Source organism: Dendropsophus ebraccatus, chromosome 5 (genome assembly GCF_027789765.1).
Source record: "Dendropsophus ebraccatus isolate aDenEbr1 chromosome 5, aDenEbr1.pat, whole genome shotgun sequence".
Taxonomy (NCBI): Eukaryota; Metazoa; Chordata; class Amphibia; order Anura; family Hylidae; genus Dendropsophus; species Dendropsophus ebraccatus.
This window is the reverse complement of record NC_091458.1, coordinates 45,561,429-45,581,215: the sequence shown is the minus strand read 5'-3', so window position 1 is coordinate 45,581,215 and position 19,787 is coordinate 45,561,429. Positions and strand designations below refer to the sequence as shown.

The window sequence follows — 19,787 nt, the reverse complement described above, 5'->3', positions numbered from 1 at the left end:
TTGTTAATGTAGGAGAGGATACTGCTCACTAACTTCTCTTGGAAAATATGTTGTGGTTAAAGGGGCTGTGCCATTTCAACAACTTCTTTTCAGCATTGCATGTCCCGCAATTTTTTTTCTAGGGGGTCTACTACTGATATTGCAAGGATGAAAACTGCATAACAGTTTGATCCTGTTTCAGCAAAGCGGACTCAAAAGGTGCCTTTGCACAGAGAGATTTGTCTGACAGATTTTTGAAGCCAAAGCCAGGATTGGATTTAAATAAGAGGAGAAATCTGTCTTTCCTTTATGACCTGTTTCCTGTTTATAGTCTGTTTCTGGCTTTGGCTTCAAAAATCAGTGTAAAGGCACAAAAAGAGATCTAAAAGTAGTTGTTTGTAGGCAACCTAGTAACACATTGGGGGAGATTTATCAAAGAGTGTAAAATTTAGACTGGTGCAAACTGCCCACAGCAACCAATCACAGCTCAGCTTCCAGCTCTGGTGAAAGGAAAGAGGAGCTGTGATTGGTTGCTGTGGCCAGTTTGCACCAGTCTAAATTTTACACCTTTTGATAAATCTCCCCCATTGTGTCTTATGTATGACAAGTTTTTGTTGCCCTTTCCCATATAAAAAGAAAGCAATATCCAGGCTTTCTGCTTATAAGTAAACCTGTGGGTCTCTGAATTGAAATGAAACTTGGATAGTTCTAGCCTACTGTATATTATATTGAGCTGCTAAATGTCTATGTACAGATACAGTACACCATGATAACTGGTTTGACCAGTGGATCATATTGCATCGTGACATCATGTATATTACAGGACCTCAGATGTTTTTGTTGTTTTTATAGCTCTTCAGCATGACCCTTTTAACAATTGCTTTTCTTTGATATTCTAGCTTATTTACTATATAGATGGCACTTTATGAACAATTTTCCGTGAAGGTTTGCATGCTGGAAGTATGACAATATGTATGCAATAAGTGTCAGTCGGTACATCATTACCACATGTGCTCATAACCATGTCCAAGTCTGTGCTCTTCATGAAGTATTGAATAAGTTTACTGTAGATGGAAGTCTAGAAATCTTTACCTATTCATGTTCTCCTATCACATTCTAGTTTTCATTAGACCACAGAGGAACTTGGAAGCAATAGATCCCCAATTTACAATGCGAAGAAAAATGGAACAGATGAGAGAGGAAAAGGAACTGACAGACTGTCTTCGGGAGGTAACATTTTATTTTTGACTTCCAGTGTTATATCCCTTGTATATAATAGTAGAATGGGAAAGATAGAAGGAACTAGACGTGAGCACAGGTGTATCCTACTAATTTGGGTCATGTGGGTCTTACAAAGGTAAGTGCCAACCAGGGCTGTGGAGTTGGAGTCGTGAAGTCGGAGTCGGAGCTAGTTTTGGCTGAGTCAGAGTCGGAAAAAATGTACCGACTCCAACTCCAGCTTTAAAAAAAATCTTAGAACAATTTAGAATTGAGTTTTGATAGGAATTTTATACGTTTTGCTCATCAATACATATTATGAGCAACATTCTAATAGAACACTGGCCCTATTACATAAGGGTGGTCGGGGAAAAGTTGTCGGTCCCTATTTGGCAGTTTGTTTCTGAGCTGGAAGAGTCCATTGTGTGGGGGGATCTGTGCTGTTCTCTTCCTGGATGCTGGATGACTGTATATGAGCAACAGTGTAATATGAAAATATCCTTTGTAGAGGAGGAGGAGAACAAGACATAAGTAGTGTAGCAGTAACCTCTGTCCTCATTGTGGTGTTTTTCTTCAGTGTTCTATGGCTGCAGCAGGCTGTGTATGTGTGTGTGTGTGTGTGTGCCATGGCTGCAGCAGGCTGTGTGTTTGTGTGCTATGGCTGCAACAGGCTGTGTGTGTATGGTATGGCTACAACAGGCTGTGTGTGTATGCTGTGGCTGCAGCGGGCTGTGTATGTGTGTGTATGTACTATGGCTGCAGCAGGCTGTGTGTGTGTGTATGCTATGGCTGCAGCAGGCTGTGTATGTGTGTGTATGTTCTATGGCTGCAGCAGGCTGTGTATGTGTGTGTATGTACTATGGCTGCAGCAGGCTGTGTGTGCATGCTATGGCTGCAGCAGGCTGCGAAAGTGTGTGCTATGGCTGCAGCAGGCTGTGTGTGTGTGTGTGTGTGCTATGGCTGCAGCAGGCTGTGTGTGTATGCTATGGCTACAGCAGGCTGTGTGTATGTGTGCTATGTCTGCAGCAGGCTGTGTGGGTGTGTTGTATGGCTGCCAGGCTGTGTCTGTATGCTATGGCTGCAGCAGGTTGTGTGTGTGTGTGTGTGCTATGGCGTGCCCCCACACCCACAGTGACCACTCTATATCACTATGGCTGACCCCTCTATATAACTATGTGTGACCCCTCTATATCACTATGAGTGACCCCTCTATATAACTATGTGTGACCCCTCTATATCACTATGTGTGACCCCCCTCTATATCACTATGGCTGACCTCTATATTACAGGTCTCTGACATTGTTAGCAGTGTTTCTGTGTGTATGGTGAATATTTAGTTAGAAACTTAAAGACCACCTGCTCCTTCTAGTCTAGTTGTGAGTTGTTCAGGACATGGAGGCTGGAGACTGGCTGCATCCACTGCACACACAGGAGAATCTGCTTAATATCTTTCCTTATTCCCTCAGAAATTACCCCAGGATCATGTAGGACATTAGGGAGAAGCTGCTGAGCCAGTGTGATAAATAACTCCCCTGGTATATGACTCGCCATTAACGAAGGAGCAGGAGTCTGAGTCGGTCCTGATAAAATTCAGGAGTCGGAGCTGCGGCTTACCGACTGCATAGCCCTGGTGCCAACTGCTCAGAAAAGGGAGAAAAATAAATTACGATATGGAGAGAAAGGAGCTGTTGCACATCACACCTATGGCTGACACTAATGCCACTCGGCTATAGTTAAAAACCAACGCCAGGATGTTGGTATACAGTATAATTTGATCAAACCATATTGCCCCATGTACTACGTGCCGGTCTCCTGGTTCACATGGGTCCTTACACTAACTCCACACTGTGTCGATCAGCGACCGCCAACCCCGCAAAGCGTGCACAAACAGGGAAGGGAGGCCATGGAATGGCCCTGCAACCCCAATGTCACTGGACCAAACCCTAAGTGGCCCCCCCAAACCCAGCAGGCACCACCGGCGGAGAAAGCTGCTGCCAAACAACACAAGTGTGTATATGGTATTGTACTCACCATTACTGCTGCAGGTAAAAAGGGAAAGATAGGAGGAACTAGACACCTCACCTCTCTAAGGCTGCATTCACACGTTCCATGTTCCTCACGGAACATGGACGTGGAATGCCTGTAACGGACTTTCCCCCACCGGACAGCATCTGTGATAAGATGCTGGGAGCAGGGGAACTGTACAGATCTGCGCCGCGTTGTAATGAATCAGCACGGCCTATATCTATACAGTTCCCCCGCTCCCAGCATCTAATTACAGATGCTGCCCGGGCAGGGGTCCGTTAGGCCTCATTCACACACCCATAGTGCAGTCCCATAGTGCAGCTTCACAGAGCACTACGTTCCCACTTCATTGTCCTAGCGATCCGTGCCGCAAAAAACTGTCCACATTACATATCCAGATTTTTTGCGGCACGGATCGTAGACCCGTATACACGTACGGACGTGTGAACGGGGCCATTGATTAACATTGGTTTTATGTTCTGTCCGAAATTGTGGACAGAACAACGGATGTGTGAATGCAGCCTTAGTTACAACTTATTATGCTGTGGTCACAATTAGTTGGGTGATCACCATCCTTTACTTTTAATATCATATCTGGCCTGTTGGTTAAAATTCAGCCTAGATCTAAGCGTATCTAATGTAAAAAATGATTGACTGTGAAGGTCACTGGAAGGGAGGTTCATATTATATTTCTTTTGTTTCAGAATATTGAAATTAGACTAAAGATCTGCCTTCCTGAAGACTTAGGATGTGCTTTGATGGATGGAGTTGTCCTTTGTCATTTAGTGAATCAAATCCACCCCCGGTCAGTAGGGAGTATCCATGTGCCCTCTCCAGCTGTTGTAAGTTCATTCTAATGTGGTCACCACTGCACACTGTACGTATATAGGTGACACCGACAAACACAGAAATCACTGAAAGAAACTAAAATGTTTTTTTGAGACACCATCCCCTTTTGTCTACAATGATTATAACATTTCCTACAAAATTATTTAAAGTGCCACTGTGGTTTCTTTTTTTTTTTTTTTTCCTCAGAACTTAATAGTCCAGGCAATTTTAGGAAACTTTGTAATTGGGTTTATTAGGCAAATATGCCATTATCTGCATTCAAAAAGACTTTCCCCAGGCCCCCCCCCCCCCTCCTCTGTCTCATTCACTGCTCATTATTAGAAAATCTCGACTCTTTTACATCAGTCGGGCCCTGTCTGTTCTATGGAGAGGGGAGGAGGGAGATTAGTCACCAGCAGAGAGCAGAGACCAAAGGATTACACAGTGGGGGCAGTGTGAAAGCCGGTATTCAAAGGTTAGAGAGGTCAGTGCTGACTTCAGAGAAGATTAAATTAAATTAACTTTTTGTTGTCTTGTTTTGGTGCCTCATCTCCCTCCACCCCTCCCCTCTCCAAAGAAAACCACAAAGACAGGGGGGAGAGCTTCAAACTGCTTTTTCATGATAAAAATGCATTTTTTTAACTTATAAACCCAATTACAAAGTTTCTTAAAATCACCTGTACTATTGATTTCTGCAAAAAAAAAGTAAACGACCGTGACACTTTAAATCCGAGGACTACCATAACTAGCAATAGAAAATGTTGAATTTGTAGGTATAATCAGGAGAATAGCTTGGATGTACTTTTTTCCCTGGTTCCCTGGTCCATGGTCCATCCAATTGCAGAAGTTGTCTCCTTTATAAGTCTGAGGGGGCCGACCCCTGCAAATGGGTGGCGATCGTGCCCGTCCAGGGAGAAAAACGCTATTGCATGCTTCCTGCATCTGCATTTACAGATCTGTACACTCAGACCCTGACCATTTCCAGTCCCTGAAACATGTCATAATGTTTGTATAATGACAGGTACACCATAATGAGAAGTAATTTTTTCTTACAGCTGCCATATGTTTTATTTTTCAGCCTAGGCTTAGCATGGCAAAATGCAGAAGAAATGTTGAAAACTTTTTAGAAGCATGTAGAAAAATGGGAGTACCAGAGGTAAATTTTGCATCATTTAGTCATTGTTTGTACATAACCAAAACCTCAAAGATAACTTATAGAAACTCATGTGCACTTCCAATCAATCACTTATCATGCTTACAGCTTGTGCAACCATCTTTTTTTGCCATAACAAATCATTTTTGCCTCTTGTATTATGTAAAGATTTAAAAAACAACAGAAGAGATTGCACACATAGATAGAAAAATATAACAAAAGTCTTTAGAAATGTAAATTTATAAAATTACACAGAATGAAATATGGGATATCCCATATTTCATTCTGTGTAATTTTATAAATTTACATTTCTAAATTATATTTTTCTATCTATTTGTGCAATCTCATATGTTGTTTTTTGGTCTATGTTATGCACTATAGGACATTTTTGGCAGGACTTTTGTTGGGGTTGTCTATGTTAAGATTTAGTAAAATGCATTGGAGGCCTCTTTTACTAGTTTTTTTTTAGGTTTAGGCCATTTTGAAAAGGCAGTAGTGTACTATACACTGGTGTTTCTGGCTGGAGTGGTACATAAACAGAGGAAAGGTATAATGGAAAAATGTTTACTTCTTCACTGTTTTGGACCCATTTCTGGTTTTAGCTTTTAAATAGTGATGTAAAATACAGAGAAAAATTTATATAGTGTGGAGTTGAAAGGTGAGATTTTTTTTTTGCTTACAAAAAAAACATTTCCTTAGAAAACTGAGACCAGACATAAAACATAATTTTACAGTGTGGAAAAACATAACACCGCTATATTTTGTATTCTAACCTGCACATAAGGAGCCTTACCATGGCTTATTGTTTGGGTTGTGGTATAAGCAGTGATATTCCATTATATAAACAGGAACTTAAAGGTGTTACCTTGTTTAAAAAGAATGTGACATCAGAAAATGACCTATTGTTTATATCGACATTTTATGTTAAACATATTTGTTACATTTTATTTATTTTTAATTTTAAATATATTAAGTAATCCTGAAAGCTTGCAGTTTTTATTTTTGCCATTTGGCTTAAAACAAAGCTGAGACTTTTTCCTCTGTACAGAGCATTTTAGAGCAGAACCCTGCTAGTCAACACAGACAGGAGGACGGTAAAGGTTGACACCAATGTATAGATAGTTGAGTTAGGGTTCTTTTACACGGCCCAATATTTAACTGTGCAAGGACCCAAAACAGTGCCGATCAGTGAGATCAGCATTTGCTTGCAGTGTCTTTACAAGGCACGATAAATCATGTAGCAGGGCTGCCCAAACAATCACTGTTCAGGCAGACATTAAGAAGCATTATTATCAGCCTCACGTCTCTGTTTACACGAGACACGTGTGGCTGATAACGTTTGCTTGCTTGTCAGCTGTGCTCACAAATGTGTCCCAAATAAAGATGGGTGCAAGTTGCAATCACCCTTAGAGAGTCCTTGAAAACATGGATATAGCCTATGGCTGTATCCATGTTTTCCAAGTAGCCTTGCAGCTGTTGCTAATCAAATGCCACGCGCTCGGGTTTGGATGAAACTAAGTATACTTAAGTTGTGCTCATCTCTAGTCCCATTCAAACAATAATACTTAGAAATATTCACTGCATCTATGTCCATGAGGCTTGTGGTAAAGCATGTCACTTACTGCTGTTAAAAACAGATGGCAGCCCCCATAATAATGTTAACCAGAAAAACTAGATAGAAAAAAAAGAATGGGGGAGATTTATCAGCTGAAAGCTGAGCTGTGATTGGTTGCTGTGGGCAGTTTACACCAGTCTATATTTTACACCATTTGATAAATGTCCCCCAACATGTTTCAGTAACTAATCGTAAAAACATCTAGACAATCATACATACAGCTTTCTGGGGCAAGACACTGGCACAGTTTAAGCCTACTAACAAGGTGGTCTGAATTTGGCCTAGACAGTCTTAAGAATTTGATGGATTTATCAAACACATAAGATAAAGACACACATCTAGAGACACTTAACCTGGCTGTCTAAACCGGTTCTTGTTACAAATATGAGCCTTTAACTCTGCTATATTTTTGGCTACGTTCAGTTAGACATTTATTTGATGTGTCTGATCTTTTATTGTCATGCTCCCCCCTCCCCCCCCCCATGATTCCAACTACTTGGAAGAAACGTGTCGGAGGAAAGGGACACTATAGATGGTATAATAGGGGCAGACCAAGGAGTAGCACAGGGTAGGGGGTTGCCATTTTTAGGCCAAATGCCCTGATACGCCCTGTGTGAGCAGAGTAGTGGCGCACACTGAGTCTTACTAGACTAAAAACTAGGGCTAGTATTGTCCCATACTTGTCACACTGATAATAATTGAGGTCTGAGATCTTTATTGTGGTTTGAGTTTTGGCTCCTTTTTGAATCCTGCGGGATCATTTGTGTGTCTTTTGTGGTAATATTTTTACTATTGTAAGTAAAGTTTATGTTTTTAGTTCATGTACACCGCTATCTTGGGATATTTGGTACAAATAGCTGTGCCACTGGTTACATGACCAAAGCAATGTAACACTAAGCTGTTAGTGTATCTGGCGTGAAGACTAGAGGGCTACTGTACATTACACCACACCATGGTTCTGGGAGTAGGACCACTTTGACTTACCCTTGTGAAGGCTCTTCATGGTGTTGCCCACATGATCTCCAGACAAATCTTCTGCTATCTTTGTGTCCGAAAAAAATTTAAACTAATTATAGAAGAAGATAGACCTCCATTGCCTTTGTCTTGCTCTTTACAGTGGTGGAGTGAGGTTAATCTTCTGTAGTTGGATGTCAGGCTCATACACCAGTGTTGTGCAAGCTCCTTCTATGTAGACACTGTTCAATGCCCCAGGCTTGGTATTTAATGTCCAATCACTATGCGTCATACTTCTAATCTGTCGATCCATCCTGATTATTCATTTCAGTTGCACCACCAATAACAAAATGCTCAACCGCTCAAAATTGCACAAAAAATGTTAAAATTTTATTGATAAAAACACACTGATAAAATAAATACAGTACCTGCTGACATATAAAGCAACAACACAGGGGGGCTAGAAATGGGGGACCACTACTACAGTGCAAGTATCATATAAAGTGCAGTAGAATAGTAGCATAGTATACAAAAAGGTACATAAGATCATGTTTGCAGGGAAGCAAATTCATCATATTCAAGTGCAAAAGTGCATAATAAACGTGCATAGGCTATACCTGTAAGTGACAATTACTGAGATCCACATGTCCGTCCCCCCCCCCCCCGGGTACAAATTACATAATATCTTTATTCTTTCTTACGGTTCGATTTCAGTGATACCCACTTTATTTAGCTTTTGTTTTATGTTGCTTTTTGCATAAGTATTAGACATCCCACGGGTACATTGTATTTCGTTGAGTCATTTACATGCTCCATACACCCCTCTCTCTGCCTCGTACATTTTTTTACATGGGGCAGTTGGTAACAGGTTATGCCATTCCCTTGTGGTAAAACTGACATGATATCTATGTTCCTCATGTCACTCTGATTACAATGTTAAGCGATATATAATCCTTATAACACTTTATTTTTTGGTCTATAGGGCTGTGTGAGGGATAATTTTTTGTGCCATAATCTGAACTTTATATCAGTTTATTGTGTATATGCAACTTTTTGATCACTTTTTTAATTCCAATTTTTTTGGATGTGACCAAAAATCTGAAAATTAGCAATTTGCCCGTTTTTTTCGTCAATATCTAGCGTGACCACCATTTGCTTTTAAAACAGCATAAATTTTTCTAGATACACTTACCCAAAGTCTGGGCTTTTGTAGGATTATTATCAGTTATATATTTAACCAGTTAAAAATACAGGGGATAATGATCATTATTTTCATGTGTAGGTTGAAACACAGTCATTAACTGAAACAGAAATAGCAGGGTAAGGAATAGCCAAACTCTGCTACATGGATGAGGTTGCAGAAGTAAGTTTCGGGTTGCAGGTCATACTCTATTGCAGGGGTGGGGAACCTCCGGCCCGCGGGCCGCATCCGGCCCCTGACACCTCCGGATGTGGCCCGCGGCTCCCCTGTGACATGCGCCGCTCTGGAGGAGAAGGAGCCGACACACACGGCATCCTCCTGTGTCTGTGACAGCTGCCAGGAGGATGCTATGAGTGCCGGCTCCTTCCCCTCAGAGCGGTGCACATCTTCTGACTCCTGCCCTCCTGTGACGTGCGCCGCGCTGGTGAGGCAGGAGCTGGCACAGACACAGGAAGATGTGTTGTATGCCGGCTCCTGCCTCACCAGCGCGGCGCAGAGCGGCGCACGTCTTCTGACTCCTGCGGGCCGCGCGCGATGACGTCATTTCATCGCGCGCCGCCTGCAGGAGAAGACCGGCACAGAAGAGAGGAGGGAGAAGAGGACCTGGACAGCGTGGGAGCGGAGGAAAGGTGAGTGGGATGTTTATTTTTTTCATTTGGGGCAGACACTGGGGGTTAACTAGGCTACCAGGGACATGACTGGGGGGGGGGGGGTTAACTAGGCTACCAGGGACATGACTGGGGGGTTAACTAGGCCACCAGAGACATGACTGGGGGGTTAACTAGGCTACCAGGGACATGACTGGGGGGGGGGGGGGGTTAACTAGGCTACCAGGGACATGACTGGGGGGTTGACTAGGCCACCAGAGACATGACTGGGGGGGGGGTTAACTAGGCTACCAGGGACATGACTGGGGGGTTAACTAGGCTACCAGGGACATGACTGGGGGGTTAACTAGGCTACCAGGGACATGACTGGTGGGGGGGGGGGGGTTAACTAGGCTACCAGGGACATGACTGGGGGGTTAACTAGGCCACCAGAGACATGACTGGGGGGTTAACTAGGCTACCAGGGACATGACTGGGGGGTTAACTAGGCTACCAGGGACATGACTGGGGGGGTTAACTAGGCCACCAGGGACATGACTGAGGAGTTAACTAGGCCACCAGGGACATGACTGAGGGGTTAACTAGGCCACCAGGGACATGACTGAGGAGTTAACTAGGCCACCAGGGACATGACTGAGGAGTTAACAAGGCCACCAGGGACATGACTGAGGGGTTAACTAGGCCACCAGGGACATGACTGAGGGGTTAACTAGGCCACCAGGGACATGACTGAGGAGTTTACTAGGCCACCAGGGACATGACTGAGGAGTTAACTAGGCCACCAGGGACATGACTGAGGAGTTAACTAGGCCACCAGGGACATGACTGAGGAGTTAACTAGGCCACCAGGGACATGACTGAGGAGTTAACTAGGCCACCAGGGACATGACTGAGGAGTTAATTAGGCCACCAGGGACATGACTGAGGGGTTAACTAGGCCACCAGGGACATGACTGAGGAGTTCACTAGGCCACCAGGGACATGACTGAGGAGTTAACTAGGCTACCAGGGACATGACTGGGGGGGGTTAACTAGGCCACCAGGGACATGACTGAGGGGTTAACTAGGCCACCAGGGACATGACTGAGGAGTTTACTAGGCCACCAGGGACATGACTGAGGAGTTAACTAGGCCACCAGGGACATGACTGAGGAGTTAACTAGGCCACCAGGGACATGACTGAGGAGTTAACTAGGCCACCAGGGACATGACTGAGGAGTTAACTAGGCCACCAGGGACATGACTGAGGAGTTAATTAGGCCACCAGGGACATGACTGAGGGGTTAACTAGGCCACCAGGGACATGACTGAGGAGTTCACTAGGCCACCAGGGACATGACTGAGGAGTTAACTAGGCTACCAGGGACATGACTGGGGGGGGTTAACTAGGCCACCAGGGACATGGCTGGGGGGTTAACTAGGCCACCAGGGACATGACTGAGGAGTTAACTAGGCCACCAGGGACATGACTGAGGAGTTAACTAGGCCACCAGGGACATGACTGAGGGGTTAACTAGGCCACCAGGGACATGACTGAGGAGTTAACTAGGCTACCAGGGACATGACTGAGGAGTTAACTAGGCCACCAGGGACATGACTGGGGGGGTTAACTAGGCCACCAGGGACATGGCTGGGGGGTTAACTAGGCTACCAGGGGCATCACTAAGGATTCAAATCAGGTACAAGGGGCATCACAGATACATCACACATACTTTGCCTTGTTCGGGTGCTGCAAACCCCCGCTACTAACTGCCGCGCACGGTATAACATTGAGTGCGGCCCTCGAATGATTTTATTAAGGCCCGACCGGCCCTCGACATGGAAAAGGTTCCCCACCCCTGCTCTATTGCCTAGATGGAGCATGGAAAGTAAAAAAAGGTCATACTGCGTAAATACTTGGGCAGAGGTTTTAAAGGGGTTATCCAGCGCTACAAAAACATGGCCACTTTTCCCCTACTGTTGTTTCCAGTTCAGGTGCGGTTTGCAATTAAAGGGGTAGTGCGGCGTTAAACAATTATTCACAGAATAACATACATTACAAAGTTATACAACTTTGTAATGTATGTTATGTCTGTGAATGGCTCCCTTCCCCGTGTCCCACCACCCCCACCCGTGTACCCGAAAGTGTGGTGCGCTATACATACCTGTCACGTGCCGACTCGTCTCCGATCTTCAGTCTGCGATGTCGTCTTCGGACGGCCGAATCCCTCCGACCGTCCTGAGTGCCGGCCGCCCTCTTCAGCGTCATCAGATGCTCAGCCGCGATTGGCTGAGCACAGTTATGCTCAGCCAATGACGTGGCAGAGGGCGGCCGGCACTCAGGACGGACAGAGGGATTCGGCCCGGCCGTCCGAAGACGACATCACTGACTGAAGATCAGAGACGAGTCGGCACGTGACAGGTATGTATAGCACACCACACTTCCGGGTACACGGGTGGGGGTGGTGGGACACGGGGAAGGGGGCTATTCACAGACATAACATACATTACAAAGTTGTATAACTTTGTAATGTGTGTTATTCTGTGAATAATTGTTTACCGCCGCACTACCCCTTTAAGCTCTATTTATTTCAATGGAACTGAATTTCAAAACCCCACCCAAACTGGAGACAACAGTAGGGGGAAAGTGGCCATGTTTTTGTAGCGCTGGATAACTCCTTTAAAGCAGACTTTGGTTTCAAGATGTGCTGTAATTCCAGCTATATCCACAAGGAGGTGCAGCAAAGCCACAAATAGTCAACTGTTCACAAGGTTCTATAGAATAAATCTTACTGTGTTTCTATAGGTGCTCTCAGAGAATGGCTAATGGTTTTATTACCTTTTTTTTTTTTTAAGTATTTACTAAGGCTGGACCTAGATCAGTATTTAGTCAGTATTTGTAGACAAAACCAGGAGTGGGTCCACAACACAGGAAACAGTCTATGCAAAGTTGGTGCAGTGCTGAATATAAAAGCCACTTTCCTTCTGTTGAATGTATGAGTAGAAATAAAAGCCATTTACTTCTTCCTCCAGTGTGGTGAGCTACAGTCAGTCACTATGTAAGAAATTTTCTGTTTCAGTGGGGGCACCATATAATCCACATAACAATTAATAACATTGCATGATAATTTTGCAGTGATTCTGAGTTACAGTCTGTACTATAATTCATAACTACAGTCATAAGTCCCCTCATGGTGACTTGTTTTCTGATGCATTCATTTAAGGTGTGCGGCACAACTAGTTCTTTTGGATTACAGTATAGTATCTATTGTAGTGAGGATCCCCATAATACAAGTAACCAGTGCAATCTGCATCTGTCACCAAGAACATAAAATCATTTGTGCTCTTACTGGCTAAGGGGGCTCACAGCTTGTATCATCCTGGGTTCACACTACGTTTTTGCAATGCCTTTTTTTTTCATCCATTTTTTGCAAAAAATTTATGAAAAACGGATGGAAAAAAACGGATTCATGTGTGTGCATCCATTTTGATCCGTTTTTTTCCATTAAATTCCATTATTTAAAAAAAAAAAAACGGATCATTTTTTTTTAACGGACACAAAAATAGGGTCGACTACATTTTTGTGTACGTTAAAAAAAAATGGATCCGTTTTAATCCGTTTTTTTTAAATGGAATTCAATGGAAAAAAACGATCAAAATGGATGCATACACAAAAAACGGATTACAAAAACGTAGTGTGAACCCAGCCTTACACTGATGTAGCAAACTTTACACTTGAGAGGTTACAGAGCTTTAAACTGACGTGTGCAATAGCAAATTGCTGCATCTTTGTCTGTTAAAGGGAAACTAACAGGTTAGAAGACTTCTAACCAGTTATGTTTCCATGGAGCAGAAGACAGTTTGGAAAAGGTAGTATTCTTACCTTCATCCTCAGCACGTTTTCCTACAATCCTCTATTTTGTTAATACACTAATTAGGCTGTTCGGTGCAGGGACAGGATTACAGCTCTCCCTGATCATACTGATCTGCCCTCTCCCATCAATATTGGGGCGGCGCTCCAGTGACGTCAAGCTGGTGCTTATCAGATAAATATTTAAGAAGAGGGGCAAGCAGGTGGTTGGATTGGTGCACCAAGGGCTGTAGCCCCACCCAAGCGCGCCAAACAGCCTAATAAGCATCATAATAAAACAAAAAGAATGAAGAAAACTACTTTCTTGTCCTCTGCATTCTCTGCTCTATAGGGACGTAACAACAGGTTAGATTCTTCTAACTTGCTGTTTGTTAACTTGAAATTTAAAGGGGTATTCTGGCTAATTAGACATTAGATTTTAGATACTTTTACTTTATAGACTGAAATATGCTCCTTTTTGTTTAATCGTTTTTTTAAATCTGGTTTTCTATTTTTATTTGGAAAAATCATACAGGATTTGTTGTACATAGACAAAGGGGAAAATCTGTTAAAAAAAGGCAGCTTGTTGACTTCTGAAGGGGGAGGTGAGATATGGCCATCATGGTCTATTGTCTGTGGTGTGATCCTGTGTTATCCGCCCCCAGCTATATCATCATATTGGTGTGATCATTTGAAGCTGGCATGAGTGAGCAGGCATCAGAGCCCCCCGGGGATTAGTTGTCATGTGGCAGGGAAGTTGTGATAAACCATAAATGTTAGCAGGTCTCTCTTCTCGCTCATAGAGGGGTGTCTAATGCCCTAATATCAGAAGGGCCCGTTGTGACCATACACCCCCTTTAAGCTGTCATTGAATATAACGCATGTCTGCAGCCTCCAGCAGTAACATTATATACACTGTATCTGTGTTATATATTATAGGTTTTTATAACCAGACGAGCACTTGAGAAGCGATTAATCATATAACCTAGCTGGAGGACTTTTATTGTAAAAGAAAACAACAAATGATGTGTGTCATTTCATCTTTATTCACGTCCCATCATTAAGCTTATCGCTGTCTACGTCATCTATGCAGTTCTTTATTGTGCCGTATGATTTTTTATTTTTTGTCAGCATGGCCACCCACCAGTATCCGGTTATTCCCAGCAACACATGAATGCTATAAATGTACTTCAGCAATTCTGTATGTACTTGGCACTCATATATAGACATTTTCTGAAGACTTGCCTGTGGCCCCTACTTAATCATTTGTGCTCTAGTAATTCACTGGCTTAGAGGCTTCTGCTGTTGTGGAAAACACATGTAGCAGACCTTCTATAATCTTAACCCCTAGGATATTAAATACTTCATTCAATTCTCTATCTGTGTTGTCTTTTTAATGTTGTCCACTGTTTTCTTCTGTCCTGATGGCTGCCCTTCGGATAGGCTGACCTCTGCTCTCCAAATGACATCCTGCAATTGAATATCCGTCACACTCAAAAGACTGTTGATGCTCTTCTGGCCGTGGGAGAGAATATCCCACCTTCATCTACTTTCCCTTTCTCCTGGGACCTGATAGGCTTTTTCCTCTTGCACATACTCCTTTTTGTATTACTGTATCTAAGCTATCATTGGAATGCAGTGTCAGCATAACCTAATTGCATGTGCGCACTTGCATCTGTAGCTCTGGATCCATGAAGGTACACAACTTATTCTCCTTTAGCTTATGCTTGTAAGGCACTTTCTGTGGCTTCAATGGTTCTTATAGCTGCACCACTGTGTATGCTTCGATGTTCAATGTCCAGGTTACCAGAAAAGGCGTCCTTTAGATTGTAGGGGCCTCCCGGGAAAAGGAGTACATTAGGGAAAAGAAATAAACTGCTGTGAAAGCATTTAGCATTGCTTACCTGTCTGCCCCAGTTCTGAAATCACCAAAATCCATTTGTTTTTTTGGATATGTAAGCCTGTTTCTTACCATGTCCTCTCGCTATTTTCTGGTTGAGCAGGCCTCGGGTGAGACCAAAATGCACAGTCCGTGATTGTGGACGGCACACGAATGTGCCTCCTGCAGCCATGGAGTGTGCACTTATGAAGGGGATCTATGGACTGTGGTGTTCACAGTTGTGTGCACTGGCCCATAGACTGTAATCCTATACAGTCTGTACTTGCGGGTCTGAGGCCTTACTCAGTACTACTGTTTTCATAATGCATTCTTTTTACTCAGCTACTCAACACATCCCTCCCATCCTGCAGACAATTGCTCTGTAGTCAGTAAAGACCATCTGCATTTATTCCCTGTCTTCTCCTCTGCCTGATGCATTGTTCAGCACAAGGCAGCATGCTGTAAACACATCTCATTCTTCCCTAAGGTCCCAGATGTATATGTGTACTTGACAGGGAGATGGTGATGTTGGCTGGAGAAGCTGATCAGCGATGGTCACATCACTCAGGGGACGAACTTGAGCTCAGAGATGAGATCCAACCCAGCCTTTAAGACAGCAGAGGATGATGCATTGTCTTAGGAGAGAAGGGGGGAATGGGGAGCTACTAGCACAACACTACACTGAAAATGAAAGGGCTACGCAACCTTCTGTCAGGGGTATATCAAGTAAAAACATGCTGAGGCCAGTACAATTAGTGATAATACTATCAGTAATTTCTAAAGTCTTGGCATTTTTAGCACTAAAACAGAATATACTTCTATAGTTAATGTATACACGCTACATAGTTTTTGTGTTCAGTTATATTTCAGGTTTCTTTTATAACCCAGCAAGTAACTCCATTTTAGGTGGAAGCCATGTAAAACGCCAACGTTCTCCTGTGCTGCTTGTGGCTTGGGCACCGCATGAACCGATACAGCTGCAGCAGATGAAGATGAGCATGGTCGCATGCTGTCTGGCAATCATAATCACATTCCCATGCTGGCCGTTGATACTCTGTGCATGCAGCAATTGAGTGCCATGCTATAGATGCATAGTTTGTCATTCATTTTTATAATATTCTTGTTTGCATTAAATGTTACGGTGACCTCTTTATTAGCCTATATATAGCATAACATTATGTAAATGAAGAAAGTAAACATTTGAATCCCCCTGTTGTGAGCAATGCATGGCTGCCCTAATAAGCTGCAAGAGGGATTCAGATGTTTATTAATACTTATGCTATGATCACAATTCATCCATAAGAAGAAAATGTCAAGATCATTTGGGAAGTAAAGATAACATCACTTTATATGATACCAGCTATAGGTATGCAATGTGCAGCATTTAAAATGAATATGTAGTTATATTTCCTTGAAATATTGAAAAAATGCTATTTTTACAAGCTATAACCCTAAAGCCATTCTGACATGGGCGTAATACAGCTGCATTTTGCATCTGCACGACCACTGGAAGTCCCAGCCCACCCACGTTTTTGATGACCCTGATCTGACAGCTTTAGTTCAGGTAACCAATTGGGAATTGCGGCCATATGCTGCTATATTACCCTTATGTGAAACCGGCCTAAAGTTAAAATGAATATATAGCAAAGGTACTGTATATCAATAATTGCACTTTTTTACTGATTTCAGGGTATGTAAACACTGAGAAAAACATGCAGAGGACTTGTCCTCATCCCAGTGCGCTCCTGCTTCACTCTCTGTGTCATAGACTCCATTCTATGGTCAGGCAGATTCCGTCATCCGCCCGAAGAATGAACGGGTTCATTCTTGTTTAACCTCTTAAGGACATAGGACGTATGCGTACGTCATATGTCCTCACTTGCACTTCAAAGCGGGGCCGCGCAGCGGCCCCGCTTTGAAGTGCCGCGATCCCGGGTGCCGCGAGTAGCCCGGGACCGCTGCTATTAGCGGGCACGGTCTGATCGCCGTGCCCGCTAATTAGCTAATCAGAGGCAGCTGTCAAAGTTGACAGCTGCCTCCGATTACCGGAGGCAACGTTTCCCTGGGGTCTAGTGGGGGAGATCGCTCCTCCGGGACCTTGTCCCGGAGGAGCGATCTCCGTTACTGATGCCGGCCGGGGACGCGTCCAAGATGGCGCCGTCCTCGGCTCGGCACTCGTTCGTTTTCGGCTGCAGCAGCCGAAAGCAAACGAGTGCCGATCTCATGGATCTCTGCAGCATATCTATGCTGCAGAGATCTCAATGAGAGATCCAAGTGTATATACTAGAAGTCCCCCAGGGGGGCTTCTAGTATATGTGTAAAAAAAATAAATAAAATGTTGTTAATAGTAAAAAGCCCCCTCCCCTAATAAAAGTCTGAATCACCCCCCTTTTCCCAGGTTTTAAATAAAAGTAAACAAATAAATAAATAAATAAACATGTTTGGTATTGCCACGTGCGTAATCGCCCAAACTATTAATTAATCACATTCCTGATCTCGTACGGTAAACGGCGTCAGCGCAAAAAAATCCCAAAGTGCAAAATTGCGCATTTTTGGTCGCATCAAATCCAGAAAAAATGTAATATAAAGCGATCAAAAAGACGTATATGGGCAATCAAGGTACCGATAGAAAGATCACATCATGGCGCAAAAAATGACACCTCGCACAGCCCCATAGACCAAAGGATAAAAGCGCTATAAGCCTGGGAATGGAGCGATTTTAAGGAACGTATATTGGTTAACAATGGTTTGAATTTTTTACAGGCCATCAGATACAATATAAGTTATACATGTTATATATCGTTTTAATCGTAACAACTTGAGGAACATGCATAACAAGTCAGTTTTACCCCAGGGCGAATGGCGTAAAAACACATTTCCCCCAAATAAAAGAAATGCGTTTTTTTTTTTCAATTTCACCACACTTTGAATTTTTTTCTGGTTTCGCAGTGTACTTTATGCAAAAATTCAGCCTGTAATTGCAAAGTACAATTAGTGACGCAAAAAATAAGGGGTCATGTGGGTTTCTAGGTGGAAAAATGCAAGTGCTATGACCTTTTAAACACAAGGAGGAAAAACCGAAAACGTAAAAACGAAAATGGGCCCCGTCCTTAAAGGGTTAAACACCATCCACTCCTGCCTCTCTCTGGGGAACACCCTGTAAAGAAGAGGGGTTCCTATCATGTTGGGAATCCCATGCACTGCCAGCCCCGTACTGCTTAGCTATGATGAGCCGCAATCATCACCTATCTCCCGCTGCTCCCTGCCACCACTGACCTCTGTCCCCACTGCAGGGATCCCCGGGCAGGCCCAAAGCACCCCCCTTCCTCAGCGCCCGTGCTGTAGCCGGCGACCACGCTGAACTACTCCTCAGCCGACTGCTCCCTCTGTGGGGTGGTGGAGAGACTGCATGCTGCAGCGGGCTAAGGAAGGGTGTGGGAGGTGCTTTGGGTATCCCCACAGCAGGAACAGTGGTCACTGGTGGCAGGGAGCAGCGGGAGATAGGTGATGATTGCGACTGATGATAGATGAGCAGTGCGGGCTGGCTGTGCACGGGATTCCAATCAATATTTCGCTAGAGAGAGGCAGGAGCAATCGGCTGTTTAAACTTGCCGCCCTGCTCCTATTTCACACAGCTGAAGGGAACACCCTGTAAAGAAGCAGGGGAATCCCTGCTTCTTTACAGGGTGTTCTCGGCAACTGAGAGAAGCACTAGCGGCGCGGCAAGTTTAAACAGCTGCCCGCTCCTGCCTCTCTCTCTGTTGCGGGGAACATGGAGCAAGGATCCCATCATTATGACAGGAATCCCTGTTCCTGTTCCCAGAAAACTCTGTCAGCTAAACAATAGTTCAGCTGACAGTTGTCCCCCCCCCCCTAATTTTGTTTGTATACCAAGCAATGTTCGAGTACCAAAAAAAACTTCAGGGGGAAATTTAGTTTGAATACCAAGGTATTTGGGAAATGGGGTATTACTGTATATATTTTCTACTGTAATTATTTGCAGATTTTGGCCACAAAAGGGCCTTGGCTCAGCGATCAGGTGAAAAATGGGCATATATGATAGGATCATAGGGCATAAAAAATCATTGTTGGTCCACAGCATATTTCTCTTTGTAAGCAGCAAATGAGCTAGAGATAATAATGGAAGCAAAGGGCAGCACAAACTATCCAGTGATCATTTGTGTGGCCTTTCATTCAATTGAGCTTTGTAAAATTTCCTTTTAATAAGGGTCAAAAGATTTGACTGTCCACCTTTTGTTTTTAGTGTAGATGGCTCTGCCCCAGAAATCTCTACCTCTGCCAATAACCAACATCTTAGAGCAGCTTTATAAAGTTACATTTAAACATGCCATAAGTTGTGCCACCGTAATGGTATGGTGAAGCTTTCTTTCACACCAAGAACATGCAAATAAAAAAAGAACAGATTCTTCCAGCTTTGCAGTCTTGAAATTCTTCAATGGGCTTTATGAGGCCATTACCTGGGATGGTTATCAGTTAA

The 19,787-nt window shown here is 43.6% G+C and overlaps 1 protein-coding gene across 1 annotated transcript in view; it reads left to right on the top strand.

Annotated features, from left to right (window-relative positions):
- Positions 1-19,787, top strand: part of LRCH1 (leucine rich repeats and calponin homology domain containing 1) — a 178,011-nt gene that overhangs the window by 147,107 nt on the left and 11,117 nt on the right. The window contains exons 17-19 of the mRNA XM_069972913.1: positions 1,100-1,209; positions 3,927-4,064; positions 5,129-5,206. Of these exons, the coding sequence (XP_069829014.1) occupies positions 1,100-1,209; positions 3,927-4,064; positions 5,129-5,206 (326 nt within the window). The remainder of the gene's footprint in view (positions 1-1,099; positions 1,210-3,926; positions 4,065-5,128; positions 5,207-19,787) is intronic.